We start from the raw sequence: 13,652 nt of genomic DNA on the forward strand, positions 1-13,652 counted from the left end.
TAAATTAAACTTATGATTGGCCATTCGACGCCATTTTTAATATTTTCTAGTACTTTTGCGATACTGCCATAAGCCGGTCGCGCTTCTCTGATAATCTAGGACTCTAGCCGCTCTCATGCTTTTCTCTGGTTAAAGTATACAAGAAACGCTAAAAAGAACAGACTATTTTGACTCGGAATCGGATCGAGTCAACAAGTCGAAAACGCTATTTGTCGAATCGCGAAACTAGCGCCAGTGCGCGTTCCAGTATTATCATATTTCAGTGATTTCATGTGCTCCACTCCTAAGTAGGTAAAGTAGGTAATAGGCTATTTAATCCTCTTTGACAATAGAATCACTCACTTGGAATAATATTTAAATATATTTGATCAAGATGATTGGGAAGATTAGTTAACAAGACGAGAAAGAAAACAAATTAGTAACAAAACTATTAAAATATTTGGTGTTTAGAAAAAAAGGGTATAACCTCAAGGAGAGGTTGAAATCGCAATTTTTGCATTGCACTGCGCTATGTAACCTTGCGATAAGGTTGAAGGCTTTATAATGCACCAGCCGGTGGAGTAAAAGGAAAAAAAAAATAAAAATCGCAAACCCATCCCCCTGATGAAACTATACAACAACTTCTCTCCCCCAGAATTACTCGTATGTATGCTTATTTATAATTATATGTTGTCAGTCGTCTGTCTTTATAATTGATAACGAATAATTCTTTTAATTTTTTAGTAAATAATAATCACCAAAAGATTAGCAAACAAGTACAACCAACTAATTAAGCATAATGTCCTGTCAAATTAAAGGAATAGCAAACATATCAAATGTAAATAGTGTTAGAAGATTGCTTTATGGCGATGCTGTTAGCAAATGTGAGTTCTTCATTAATATGATCTAAAATAAATATTATTTCCATTTTGACTTATCAATACATTACTTATAGTCGAGTATCTACCAAACGATGAATTGCCTCTTCAAGACTGTATTATATCGCTATCATCGGTTGGAGATGTACTTACAATGGCTTGGAATACAAAGATGATTATATTTGTTTGTAGGTACAAATTTTATTTTATGTAGTACTATTTATGCTTTTGTGTACAATTTTTTTTCATCAACGAGTGACAGATATCCAAAACACATAATAGTATGCCACGTGCACGCTAATAGAGTTATAAGCGCATTTTATTTACATATAGTATACTCTGAGGATGCGATCCATTTGATTCTACAAATACTTTGAAACATTTGATTGACGAATCAAAAGAAAGAATGTTACAATTTGACCAATCTCAAAGAATAATCATCAAAATGATCATAACATTTGCAGCATCGAATGAACCATAGCCTTTGATGATATATTACATATTGATGGAAAATCTTAGTATATTTGCGTGTGCGACACAAGTGTCATGAATAATATTTCAAGTATATATGTTGTTTAATATTGACAGCAAGGTGGGACTCTCAAGAATTAGACGAGATAAAAAATAAGTTTCATGTAACATGGCACGGAGAAGTGACAAAAGACGCAAAGTACGTAATATTTTCAAGTTATATTAAAATATAAATAGTTATATTAAAATTTTTTTATGTTAATGTCAACTATTTTTTTAGTGAATGGGTAACATCGGTGATCTGCTTACCTTTAATGTCCTTGGGAAAGGCTACTGGTCCAGATTGGACCTGTATAGCTGTTGGATATAACACAGGTTTTGTCCGATTCTATACGGAAGTAAGAGAGTATTACAATTTCATCTTTTACTATCGTATTATTCTATATCTCATTCATTTATTATATCATATTCATTTTTTTATTAGACAGGTGCTTTACTCTTAGCAGAGCAAATTCATAACGAATCGGTTCTAGGAATAAAGTGCCAATCGTTTTGCTTACCCAAACACGCTGGGGATGCTGGCTCTAGCGAAGAAGTTTATATTTTATATAACAGTGGCGTTTGTATATTACAAGGATTTCCATTATTTTCTACTTTACGTGCTTGTAGAAATCATTTGGCTAAAGGTATATCATTGTCTATTGCGTTGTCTCTCACTTGAATTTAATAATTAGTTAATTTTTTTTTCACAGTTCAAGCGAATTGCAATGATTTGCCACCAGTTACAAATTTGTCATATAAAAAATGGGCGTTCAAAAGTCAAGATATTGCAAACGATTTAGAAGTGATTGGTACGACGTCAATAAATAGCTTTGATCATTTAATGACAGCTTCGATATGTGGTGGATATAACGCAACATACAGATCGAGTGCGCCGCAACACAATTTGGTTCTTGCGACAGGGAAACGACCGTTTGTAGGATTTCATTATGCACTGGAAGGTGGTAATGCACCAGTCCTGTCGGATGTTGCCATTGCTATGGCTAGTAAATTGGCTAATGCTATCGGTACTGCTGTACCGTAAGTACTTTTCTTATGTTATATAATATCCGAATGCCGGATGCCGAGGATTAATTTATTGCGATAAATTGATTTTTTCTCAGGTGGTTTCGTGGAAATTCCAAGAATGCAACATCTGAAGCATCAAAGGGTATTGGTCATGGATCCATAGAAACAATGACGTGTCGATTTGGTTTAAGCGATATTATGAGAGAAGGTCATTGCATCGTTTGTAGTCCGAATAAAATGTTTTCGATAATATCAGACGCTATGGGTAGAGTGATTCTCGTAAATAATAAAAAAGGTATAGCTGTGAGGATGTGGAAAGGTTATCGTGATGCTCAGTGTGGTTGGATTGAAGTTACCGAAGATAGAGATCGTGGAATACGTAGGAATATTGACAAATCTGGACGCAAAGCTTTATTGCGCACTGCTCTGTTTTTAGTTATTTATGCACCAAAAAAGGGTGTAATAGATATTTGGAGTATACAACACGGTCCAAAAATCACTACTTTCACTGCTAGCAAAAATGGACGGCAAGTTGTCTTATCTATATATTATCGTATCTCCTCCGGCCTTCTGCTTCCATTTCTTTCTTTTTCATTCCCTACTCTCGTCTTATGCATTTTTTTCTCCATATGAAATCACTCATCTAATAAATTCTTACAGATTGCTGTACATTAATTATGGTTTTCTGGGGGCGAATGATAGTGCCATTTTGTCGAAGAATAAAGCGCAATACTCGTGTTTGTTTATTGATCCACTTGGAGGATTAAAAGAGATTTGTGTTCCATTTCATTTTGCGCTTAATAGCAAAAACGGAAAACGGGCACGCGACATACATCTACTCAGGAAACTGAGAACGTTTTTAAGAGAAGAGGATTTTAATGAGGAGAAGTTAATTTCCGAAGTTAATAATACTTGTTTGGGTTTAGAAACGAATGAAGTTCGGATACAAGCGATAGAAGTTTTAATGAACAGCAAGCATATTTTACCAGACGCTTTGCTCGCTGCGACGAATTGTTTTATAGTAAAATCAGGTATATGCAGAACGCACGTTTCACTGTACAAAATGTGCTGTGCTGTATACAAATAAACAAGTTATACGAATGTTTTGTTAATTGCAGAAGACGAAGAAAAGAAAGGAGGAATAAAAGGAGGAGAAGAAAAAGAAGAAGAAGAAGAAGAAGAATTGGATCCTCCCGCCAAGATGCTTCGTCAATTGATAATGCAGTTGCAACGAATAATTACATTTTATAAATATGTCAAGTCTCAACTTGATGTATCATCCGAATGCGATATGGTTACAATGGTTGATAACACAACGAGTGCTAAAAATTTATCTTCCATATTATTAACCTCCGAACGAGAAGTAAATCGTGTTATCAAATTGGCTAAAATATTAAATAACTTGATAGATGGTAACATTTCGACAGAAGTTAAAGTCAAATTTAAGGATGAAAATGTGTTTTTTGACTTTTTATCATGCTTTGAATTGGGCACATCGAAATTGATTGGGTTACGAAAAGGTATAAAAGAAGAAAATGTACACAAAATCTGTAAGTATGGTTTGTAATGATTATGTAAATTTACTACTATCACGATTTGTATCTAATATGTATTTTTATAAAATACGATTTAATGTAACTTTCAGCACGATTGATATATCAGGGACGAATGTATTCCGACGATATCAAAGAGAGATGGCAGCAAGCGGCTAAAGATAGTAACATTCAACCGTTTATTTTCATGCGACTGGCATTAATATATTGGACGTACAAGGAAGAGGCTACGTTTTCAGAAATTAAATTAAAACGCTTTACGCAATTGCTGCATGCTATATGTTTATTAACCGGTAAATTTTGATTATTATTGCTTCATAATACGCATCACGTAATTATATCGTGTGTATTGAATTTAATTAACTGAAATTTAACAGATGTGGAAGAAATATGTGTTGAATATAACGAAGTTTCCTTATGGTGGAAAAATGTTCGCACTATTCTGCTAGAATCTACAAAACCTTTCAACGCGTTTACCGCTGCGTTAGCATGTAGAGCGACTGCTATGACTCTAGAAAAGTGTAAAGAAAAAATGCAAAATCAGAAGCGGTTGGGGAGTAATGGAAATGAAGAGGAAGGCGTTAAAAATGGAAATAATGTAACTGGATCAAATGAAATGCAAAGTAAAACAAATGATGTCACACCGGACGATGAAACGTACAGTTCGATTAGCGAATGGGAAAATGTCAGCAATGATACCTGTCAGTTCACCCTGTTGATCGGAAATCTTGAAGATATTACTATTTTGAATGCTGTTATTAGGTGCGTAATTGTTAAAGGTACATAAGGTATGTGTCGTGATTTTTGACTATCATAATAATAAACGTTAATTTAATCTCTAGCCAGCGAGTTGTATCAGATGAGACAGCACGATTCTTTGCTCTACCATTTACGAGAAACGACATTTCTTTAGCATCGATCCTCTCCGCAGGAAGAGGTACATTTAAACCTCTACAATTTATAGTACAATTTATTTATAGTATTCCAATGTAATTGGTTTTCTACGCTTCTTATTCTCGTTTGAATTAGGTTCAGTGTCTGAACTGGTTGCAAAATGGCTCAGCACAACGGGTATCGATCCAGCGCGATTAATTGACATGACCGACGTAGAATTCGATCAGTTGCAATTATCAGTAGATTCTTTACATTTAACCGAAACGCTGAATGAGGCGACTGGTGTCCAAGTACCTCAAGAGGAACGAACAAACCTTCTTTCTTTATCGATAGAAATTGGGGACGAAGCAAAAATTAACATGACTACGGAGGCATGCGTTTTAGGCAAGGCATATTTTAGAGAAACAAACTACTTCCTAACTAATGTATGTTTTGTCGTAATTTAAAAAAAATTGTAATCTTCTTTCCCAGACAATATGCTTCTACTCAAACGCCATTTCCCATACAGTTTAACGAGCAGCGTTTTATTGGCCAATTTATGCTGGGAGTTTGCCATGTCGTGGGATAAAGATGTGAGCCAGCTGGATTCGCTCGCAGCTGCCTTGACTGTTTTGCGACAAATACCAATGAAGAATTTGAGGCACGGTAAACACGCGGCTTTCATATTGCTTTTTCAGCAAATATTCATGTAGATTTATGTGGGCACACATTTTTACGTTTATTCGACAGGCGTCTGCTGTCTGTTGTGGACGCTTCATATAAAAAAGAGAATAGAAGCGGCAGCAAAATTAATGAATAAACTTGGAAAATTGCCAAAGGAGAGATTATGTATGCAAGACATCGGTTTATCTGACATTCAAGTAACAACGTTTTTACAACACTGTGTTGCTTTTTTGGATATATTTATCGATGTACGTAGAATACAGAAAATTACGTAAATTATTACATGACAAATCCATGTGGCGGATATATGCGTCGTAAATTACTGCACTGGGACACGATTTTGCATCACGAGTGTTAATAAACATTTCCGACATATTTTTGCCTGCTGAACACGAATCTGTTGGTATAAGTTTGCTATTACGTTACAATTGTTAGAAAAATGAAATTTTTGGTCCCTTTGATGCATTTTTCTCAAAATTTTGACAGCCAACTTTTGCCAACGGATTCGTGCAAAAATTAGCAGGCAAAAATATGTCGGAAATGACTATTTACACTCGTGATGCAAAAAAGCCCAAATTTTGTTCCACAGTGTTATTCTGTCAATTTAAACTGTAGTATACGAATTGATTTACATTGCTATGTAGACTGAGATACTTGAACGAGGAGATAGTGCAGTAATAAAGTCGGAAGAATTGTGGGACGGACACTTCGGTGGACCACAACCGTTTGCCGCACTAGCTATCTCCCAAACTCCAGCTTGGTACGACTTAATTTTGCTACACGTACAAGTGGCTAATGTCCTATACATGATGGCATGCCTCAATTTAAAAATGCTGAAACCATTAAATAATTTGTTCGAATCCGTGGTAAGTCTATAGCAAGATACGATAATTAATTGTGTATATATGTTTGTGTTTATATATAAACGTTTATTCGTACCTAGGTACAGCCTTATCTTTTTCAAGACATAACGGACAAAGCGATGCTCACATGGTACCGAGACGACAAGAGGGATAATATACGTACAGAATTTTTATGTAGAGTAATTACAGCATCGATGGAATTTATTCATCGAGAAACCACTGACGGTGTAACGGTTAGTTCGACACAGGCTATCTCATGGATGAACAAGTGTCAAACATTAGCATCTATCTGGAAAATTAATAATGACGAATTGAGAATACATCAAGCCTGTCAGCTGTACATAAACGGTTTTGATCGTTTAGCGGAAGAGGTAAATATATAATAAATTTATTTATTATTTACTTTTGTGTGCTTGGTACGACTTAATTTTGCTACACACACACACACACACACACACACACACACAGAGAGAGAGAGAGAGAGACGCACGGAATACAGATGCTTACAATTATACCATGTGTACTATGCACATAATACATTTACTCTATACTTACATCTATTAATTTATAATATATGTATGTGTTGTTAGGTAACTATAGCAGTAACCGATATTGAACGCTTAGCTGCAAACTTATTGCCTATAGCTGGAAGAAGAATGATGGCGTATCTCTCAAAAACACCTAATCTTCTGGAAGAAATGTCCCGATTGAGTCCAGCGCTTACAAGATACTTGGAAAGCCTGGTAAGTATGATTCAGTTCTATTATATTTATCGAATATTTTAGACTTTGTTAACCGTTCAACTTTTCTCAGAATTTGCCTGAAATAATCTGTACAAATTGTTTGAATGCCGACACTGTGGAATTGATTCGACGAGTATCTGTGCATTTACCTAAAACTCACTGTGATTATCACATTATGCTGTTAATGTTAGACGCAACATTTATTTATAAAGATAACAACTAATTTTGAATTTTGTAAACTATGTCCTGTGATATTATAGAGTAGAAAAATTGAGAATAGAAGAATTTTATTACACACACACACACGCACACACACACACACACACACACGCACGCACACACACACACACACAATGAAACATGAATAGACTTGAAACCATTGTCTTCTATCGATGGAAAGACAATAAACATTCACGCGTAATAATATAAATGAAAGTATTAAAAGGTGGTAATCAAACTGCATCTGAATTGCTACATATTTTTTGGTGTATTAATAAACAATTTAATTATAAATAGAATTACGAGCGCGATTTCGATCTAAAAAATAATTATATTAATGCTTGATGTCTGCTTGATATGAGCTGTACTCTATTTCAATAAGTGATTGCGTATCTATATATAATACCTTATGCTAGCATGCTATTATATCACAGGACATTAATTCATAATGTATTTTGCATCTTTACGTCTGGCTGAATAAATATGTACAAGTGGGCACGACATGATTTCTTATGAAAAAATAAGGAAAAGATATAGAATAAATTTTTTCGGCTTAGTTTTCGAAAAATTGAGTTTGAAAATCCGCTGCCTACGCATGCTGTTACAAATAAGGTACGGTTCATCGAGTATAACGCGCATCATGTTTATAAACAATGTCTACACGACATTTGAAAGCTACTGAGTTCAAACACAAAGAAAATTTTTAATGAGCAAAATTTTATTTCATTAATTACAGAATTGCTGTTGCAACTTGGCTGCTGTGGCAGCCGTCACTTGACGAATATTAGCTGTAACAGCATGTGTACACAGTGGATTTTCAAACTCAATTTTCTCGAAAATTTAAGTCGAAAATTTAAAAAATTTATTCTATGTTTTTTCTTATTTTTTTCACGTCTAAGAAATCACGTCGTATCCGCTTGTACATATTATTGGCCTGGACCTTGTATATGTGTCATTCCACGTCAACTCAATCATCCTCTTGTCTAAAATTGTACTCAATGAATTGTAACTTGTAGGGTACCAAAATTTAGGTTGAAACTTCTAATTTTCGATTCCATGTAATGATTTAAAAAAATATCAAATAATAATCTTGATTTTATCAATGAAATAAAAGAATTTTTTAATTTCCTTATTCAAATCTCTTCTATTTCTTGCAAATGAAGTATAATAGTCAATTTAATGCAATTTTGTATATTAAATCCGAATCTGAATTTAAAAAATAACCGTTAATACTTAAATAAAAAAAAACAATAAAAATGACCAGAATTGCCGCTTTTGATCATAATTGCATTCTTTTTCCAAATAAACATTTAATTTTTATTTGTATCTACTGAAAAATGAAAATATTATTTTTAAGAATGCTTTTTCTTACCTTATTTTTTTTTCTTTATTTCTATAAAAGTATAAAATTACCCAATTATTATTTTTCAACACCAATTTTGGCCAAGTTTTTTGGCCAATCCATATAATAATATTTTTTAATTCGGATTCAGTATGCAAAATTACATTAAAAATAACTACAGTACTTCATTTGCAAGAAATAGTGGAGATTTGAATAAGGAAATAATTTTAAACAAATTCGTTTTCTATTTGATTGACGAAATCAAAGTTATTTTTCAAAATCTATACATGGCATCGAAAAATTTTTACCTAAATTTTAGTATCCTATAAGTTATAATTTGTTGAGTACAATTTTAGAAGGGGAGGTGGCAGAGTTGACGTAGAATGATCTCTATATGTATCTACATATATATAAAATTTTTTTAAGAATCTATATAAAGTCATTAAGTTTAAATTATAAATGTTGTAATTACATCTATTGTAATTATCAAATGTATATTTCTTTCGGATATATACCCTTGTAAATAATCGTCTTTTAACAATTTTTAGAGGGGTTCTATAATTTATTGAAAATACATAAAATATTGTGTTTCAATCGAATCGTACGTAAACTGTCGAAATAAAATAAAATACTGATGCATACAATTGTCGCGCAACTATTTCGGATTTATAGAATTTTTGAACATATCCTATGCCACATGCAAATCAATTAATTTGCATCAATATTAGAGTTTAATGCAGCATTAAACACGTTCACTTGTGCGCTGTATTTTTAGAAACGAATCACAAAACCTTGATATTGCTGCTTAGTAACAGTTTCCCAATTTGTAAACTCGCAATGATGTATCTCACTACCTGGACTGCCTACTGATGTCAACCATTGTGCCCTGGAAATTAGATTTATTAGATTTATTACACATTACACATTAAATATATTATAAATGTTATTTTGCTACTAGTACATAAAATGCTATCGATAAACGATCGCTATTGATTTTTTTTTGAAAAGACAAAAAACAAGTTTCACGCATATAAGTGTGAAACAGAATTCTTTGGTATAGATTTGGTATAGATTACGATTGGCAGACGAAAAATTGAATGACGGTCGATTTCAAGTTTAAAAAGGGCATGCAAATATTTGACGTGTTGCCAAACGCGTCGTTGACATCGTTATTTTTTGTTACCAAACAACACCGTTGATGAAGTGTACATTCTGTGTACGAATGCATTTGCCACTGATCACGCTCTGAAATTATAATTAGCGACTAATTGGACCGAGTGCAGATATTTTTACGCAAAGCTGTCGAATTATTCAACTCTTTGTAATTGGCTGATTATATAGATGGAGAAAGAGAGGGAGAGAATAATGAGATGGATGTTACTTTCGTAACAATTTTATCTCTCTCTCTCTCTCTCTCTCTCTCCCCCTCCCCCTGTCTCCCTCATGTAACATTAAATTCTTTATCAATATTGTTATCAGTATTGTAATTTGACTAACAATGTTAAACTATTTTGAGTGTAAGCATTTTTTTATGATAATTTTAACGTACGCATGTCTGTTTACGTGATCACGATCGAAGACGTAATAAATTTCTGTGTTTCGATCTGACTCACATTTCGTATAAGTTAATTTTCTACATTTCTTTTTGACAACTCGACCATTCATCTTCTAAGGGCAAATGTATTCTATTTTGCTCTCTTATCACAAAGCATATACGTAAATACACATGCGAGTACGAGTATATTTACAAACTTATTGTTAGAAATTTAGCCACTCGATTAGCTAGCTTCCATATACATATATTATCTCGAACGGAACCTTTTAAGAAACTTGAAATCATTTCTTGTGTAAGATGGTCTGTATTCTTCCAACATCGACGACCGGGTCAATGTACATATAGACATATGACAATCATCGACGAAAAAAAGAGATGATGCGTCGCAGCGTCATCATTTTATTAAATCAAATATTATAAAGTTGGTTTTCAACATATCGCTTGATTATATAACAATTGTTAGTCAAGGCCATATACGATCAAGAAACCAAGGCGCAAACCATACGTAAACGCCCGCCATCGTACGTAATGTGATAGGTAAACTGATGGCTTTTTTTTTTCTAACTAAATAGTCTCGCTATTTCATTCAGTTAGATCGATAGATTGGAGAGATTTTGTTTCAAGACACTTACATCTGATCGACAAGCGCTCGAGGTCCTTGCATCTTCCCAATGATCGTGCCAGTTTTACTGTTTTTCACCCAACCACAGATTTTCAATTGTAGGCATATATCTCTCACGTACTTTGGAAAATATACACCTGCAATTTCGTTGAAGAATCTTTTATTTTTGCTAACAACGAGCTAAATAGATGCCAAATTTTTAAAGAAATACATATGCTGTCATATATGATACGAACATAGATGACACATAAGACAAATACGGCAAATGTCAAAAGTACCTTGCAATCGAACGCAAATATGCAACTATATGTAATGCATTTAGGATAAATAATTAACACTGTTACATTATGCGTGTTTATGCGAGTGGAAAGAAGAAACTGTAGACAAAAGTAGACAAGTACTACATTTCATGTCAGCAATATTTAACGATTATATTATATAAAGGAATATTGAAGTATGCGATTGAGAAAGAAACGACATGAAAGAAATGATATTTACAATCAGTATATGATCTGAGATAGGTTGGAATAGTACGTGTTTGGAATTTTGTATAATTCAGGAACGGAGATTTCCTTATCGGAGAGTGTGGAACTTTCTGTACCCAGATCTCCCCAGTGAATAAGGAATTTCACATGCAGAATTTAGGATATTTAAAAGAAATATCCCGAAATTAATTCGGCGCGCAATTTAAATGACTGAATAATATGGATTTAAAATTGATATAGAAATATTATTAAGTACCAAGATCCAGCCTCGACCGTAAAAAACGCTCCCCAAATTTATTTGTAAAAAAAATATTTGTAAAGAGAAAATACCTATATGAAAAGAAATTAAATACAGAAGACTATATGTCGAAAATATATTTCACACATACAACAAAAGATAAAATATTTGTGTGTTATTGAAATTAACCACCTTCCTTCCCCGCTTGTACTCCACACTCAGAAAAGTCAAAAGTCTCCGTTCCTGGTATAATTTACCTTTTACAAAGAGTATTAAAAATGAAACAATGCATTTCTGCAGCTCGAACAATTTGGATATCGATTTGTTGTGGCAAGTAGAGATTGATATATAATACTACAGGATTGTATCTTAATTGACGTCGCGGCGCAAATTAAGTGACGTGTCGAAACGAACGATATTTGATGATACTCACCCTGCACTTTTCCAAAAACCTCAAACTCGACGGACATTAAAGATTCCTGGCAGAGGGGATCATCCGCTGCCATCCCGTTCGAAATTGAATGAGATGGCAAAATTTGCGTCGTTCTTCGTCTTGTTCAATTCAAGTTACGGCGGCGGCGGCAGCGGCGGCGATTTCTAAGGTCGAAAGTAGATAGTATGTGCATAAAGAGATGGTCCAATTGCAGATGAGCACATTGAGCAGTCTCGGGTACTCGTTTCCTTTCGAGAGATGCTTCTGCACCTTTCTGGCTTCACGACTCATCTTGTTGGCTGATTCTTGTACGTTACGCATCGCGTCTCCCCAAATAGATCACCCCACCACATTGACATTGATCCAAACGCGATCGATCAACGATCTGATCCTTTCGAAATTCTATTCTTATTCGCGAAAAAAAATTTGATCTATATTCAATACCCTGCAACTTTGTCGTATACGTCGCGAGAATATCTTGACAAGTATAGAGAAAACGATCGAATAATCATGGAGAATACTTCATCTACAACAATAACGATACACCTAATAAAAAAAAAAAAAAAATACTAAAAAATAAAAAAAAGATACGAATAGCCAATGGCAATATAGATCTCTCCTACAGCTCTTCTCGTCAGGCGAGAGAAGAGGGAGTTGTTCATTGTGGAAACATTAAATGTAGGCCATAGGGGCAAGCATTTATCGTCGAACTAAGTACTTCCCATCGTGACTGCCGCCTATTGTCCCGTCATTACATCCCACACACACGGCTAATTAGTTATTAGTACGCTATGACGTAGTAATTGCCGAGCACAAGAGTAAAAACTACGGGGTGTACAGGATACGAGGGAAGTTACATTCTACTTATAACGATCCTGTTCAATCTATCGCCGTTGTTAACCAAGGTCTCGCACACAATTCTGTGATACGATAAAGATGATATTGAATTAATGAAATATTATCATAAGAAATTGCAACCACCTTTTTCGACAAAGCTTTCTAACGAAGTAGCGAAGCAAATAACGAATTTGGAACAGGAATTTCGAACGCCTCTAATATTTTACAATTACTTGTATTTGCTGCACACCATATTACGTATCTCAATCGTAAAATCATTGGTGGCAAGCATTGAATCAGTTTTTTTATCCATTGCATAATATATTAAATTATGACCGATTGTCAAATCCAAATCCAAGACTGGAATGATTAACATTCCAGTCTACAAAGCGTGTATATCTCTGTATTTTTAATTTTTTTATATTTGAAATTTATTTATTCTTTCTCTCTTCAAAAACTAAATATACATATATTTCACATTATGTGCAAAAAAACGTACGTAAGCAATTGTGAATCAAATAGTAGCTTAGTAAAATGATAAATGGCTATTATAGTTGCATTGGAAAAAATGAATACATGAATAATGAAAATATATTCAGACATCTATTATTAATATTATTTATTCGATAAATCCCTTCCCTCTGTTTCTTCCTTCTCTTCTCCAGCTTGTTTCTCTATCTTTACAGATATATGTATATGTATGCATACATGTACATATATGTATATAAATATACACGTACATACATACATACATACATACATATATATATACACATATGGAGCCATATATATATATATATATATATATA

At 33.8% G+C, this 13,652-nt stretch overlaps 2 protein-coding genes across 7 annotated transcripts; one reads left to right on the plus strand and one right to left on the minus strand.

The window, feature by feature from the left end:
* Positions 1-137: 137 nt before the first annotated feature.
* LOC105459961 (rab3 GTPase-activating protein non-catalytic subunit) lies at positions 138-9,317 on the plus strand. Of its 5 annotated transcripts, none has more exons than XM_011706342.1 (21): positions 138-300; positions 451-642; positions 724-863; positions 935-1,045; positions 1,446-1,527; positions 1,609-1,726; positions 1,813-2,014; positions 2,081-2,408; positions 2,492-2,923; positions 3,057-3,427; positions 3,515-3,946; positions 4,042-4,242; positions 4,327-4,711; positions 4,792-4,886; positions 4,979-5,227; positions 5,315-5,488; positions 5,573-5,754; positions 6,151-6,372; positions 6,450-6,740; positions 6,960-7,112; positions 7,183-9,317. In XM_011706342.1, exons 3-21 carry the CDS (start codon positions 779-781, stop codon positions 7,333-7,335), a joined length of 4,266 nt encoding a protein of 1,421 aa, XP_011704644.1. In that variant the 5' UTR covers positions 138-300; positions 451-642; positions 724-778; the 3' UTR covers positions 7,336-9,317. The 5 variants fall into 5 exon arrangements, with proteins under 5 accessions (XP_011704644.1, XP_011704645.1, XP_011704647.1 ...); XM_011706343.1 differs by having other exon boundaries at positions 138-296; XM_011706345.1 differs by having other exon boundaries at positions 138-291.
* LOC105459960 (acylphosphatase-2) lies at positions 6,545-12,564 on the minus strand. Of its 2 annotated transcripts, XM_011706340.1 has the most exons (4): positions 12,007-12,564; positions 10,861-10,987; positions 9,465-9,559; positions 6,545-6,658 (listed from the first exon to the last, which is right to left on the minus strand). In XM_011706340.1, exons 1-4 carry the CDS (start codon positions 12,077-12,079, stop codon positions 6,648-6,650), a joined length of 306 nt encoding a protein of 101 aa, XP_011704642.1. In that variant the 5' UTR covers positions 12,080-12,564; the 3' UTR covers positions 6,545-6,647. The 2 variants fall into 2 exon arrangements, with proteins under 2 accessions (XP_011704642.1, XP_011704641.1); XM_011706339.1 differs by lacking the exon at positions 6,545-6,658 and having other exon boundaries at positions 9,215-9,559; positions 12,007-12,555.
* Between the last annotated feature and the right edge of the window lie 1,088 nt (positions 12,565-13,652).

Source organism: Wasmannia auropunctata, unplaced genomic scaffold (assembly GCF_000956235.1).
Source record: "Wasmannia auropunctata unplaced genomic scaffold, wasmannia.A_1.0 LD333486.1, whole genome shotgun sequence".
Lineage (NCBI taxonomy): Eukaryota > Metazoa > Arthropoda > Insecta > Hymenoptera > Formicidae > Wasmannia > Wasmannia auropunctata.

Bases quoted from the DNA above. Each gene is read 5' to 3' on its own strand.
- LOC105459961 (XM_011706341.1), top strand. From the start codon at position 779: ATGTCCTGTCAAATTAAAGGAATAGCAAACATATCAAATGTAAATAGT. The intron at 3,428-3,514 runs GTATATGCAGAA...TGTTAATTGCAG, and splicing joins TTGTTTTATAGTAAAATCAG to AAGACGAAGAAAAGAAAGGA. The intron at 6,741-6,959 runs GTAAATATATAA...ATGTGTTGTTAG, and splicing joins TTGATCGTTTAGCGGAAGAG to GTAACTATAGCAGTAACCGA.
- LOC105459960 (XM_011706339.1), bottom strand. From the start codon at position 12,079: ATGGCAGCGGATGATCCCCTCTGCCAGGAATCTTTAATGTCCGTCGAG. The intron at 10,988-12,006 runs GTGAGTATCATC...ACGAAATTGCAG, and splicing joins GGTTTTTGGAAAAGTGCAGG to GTGTATATTTTCCAAAGTAC. The intron at 9,560-10,860 runs GTAAGTGTCTTG...TCTAATTTCCAG, and splicing joins CGAGCGCTTGTCGATCAGAT to GGCACAATGGTTGACATCAG.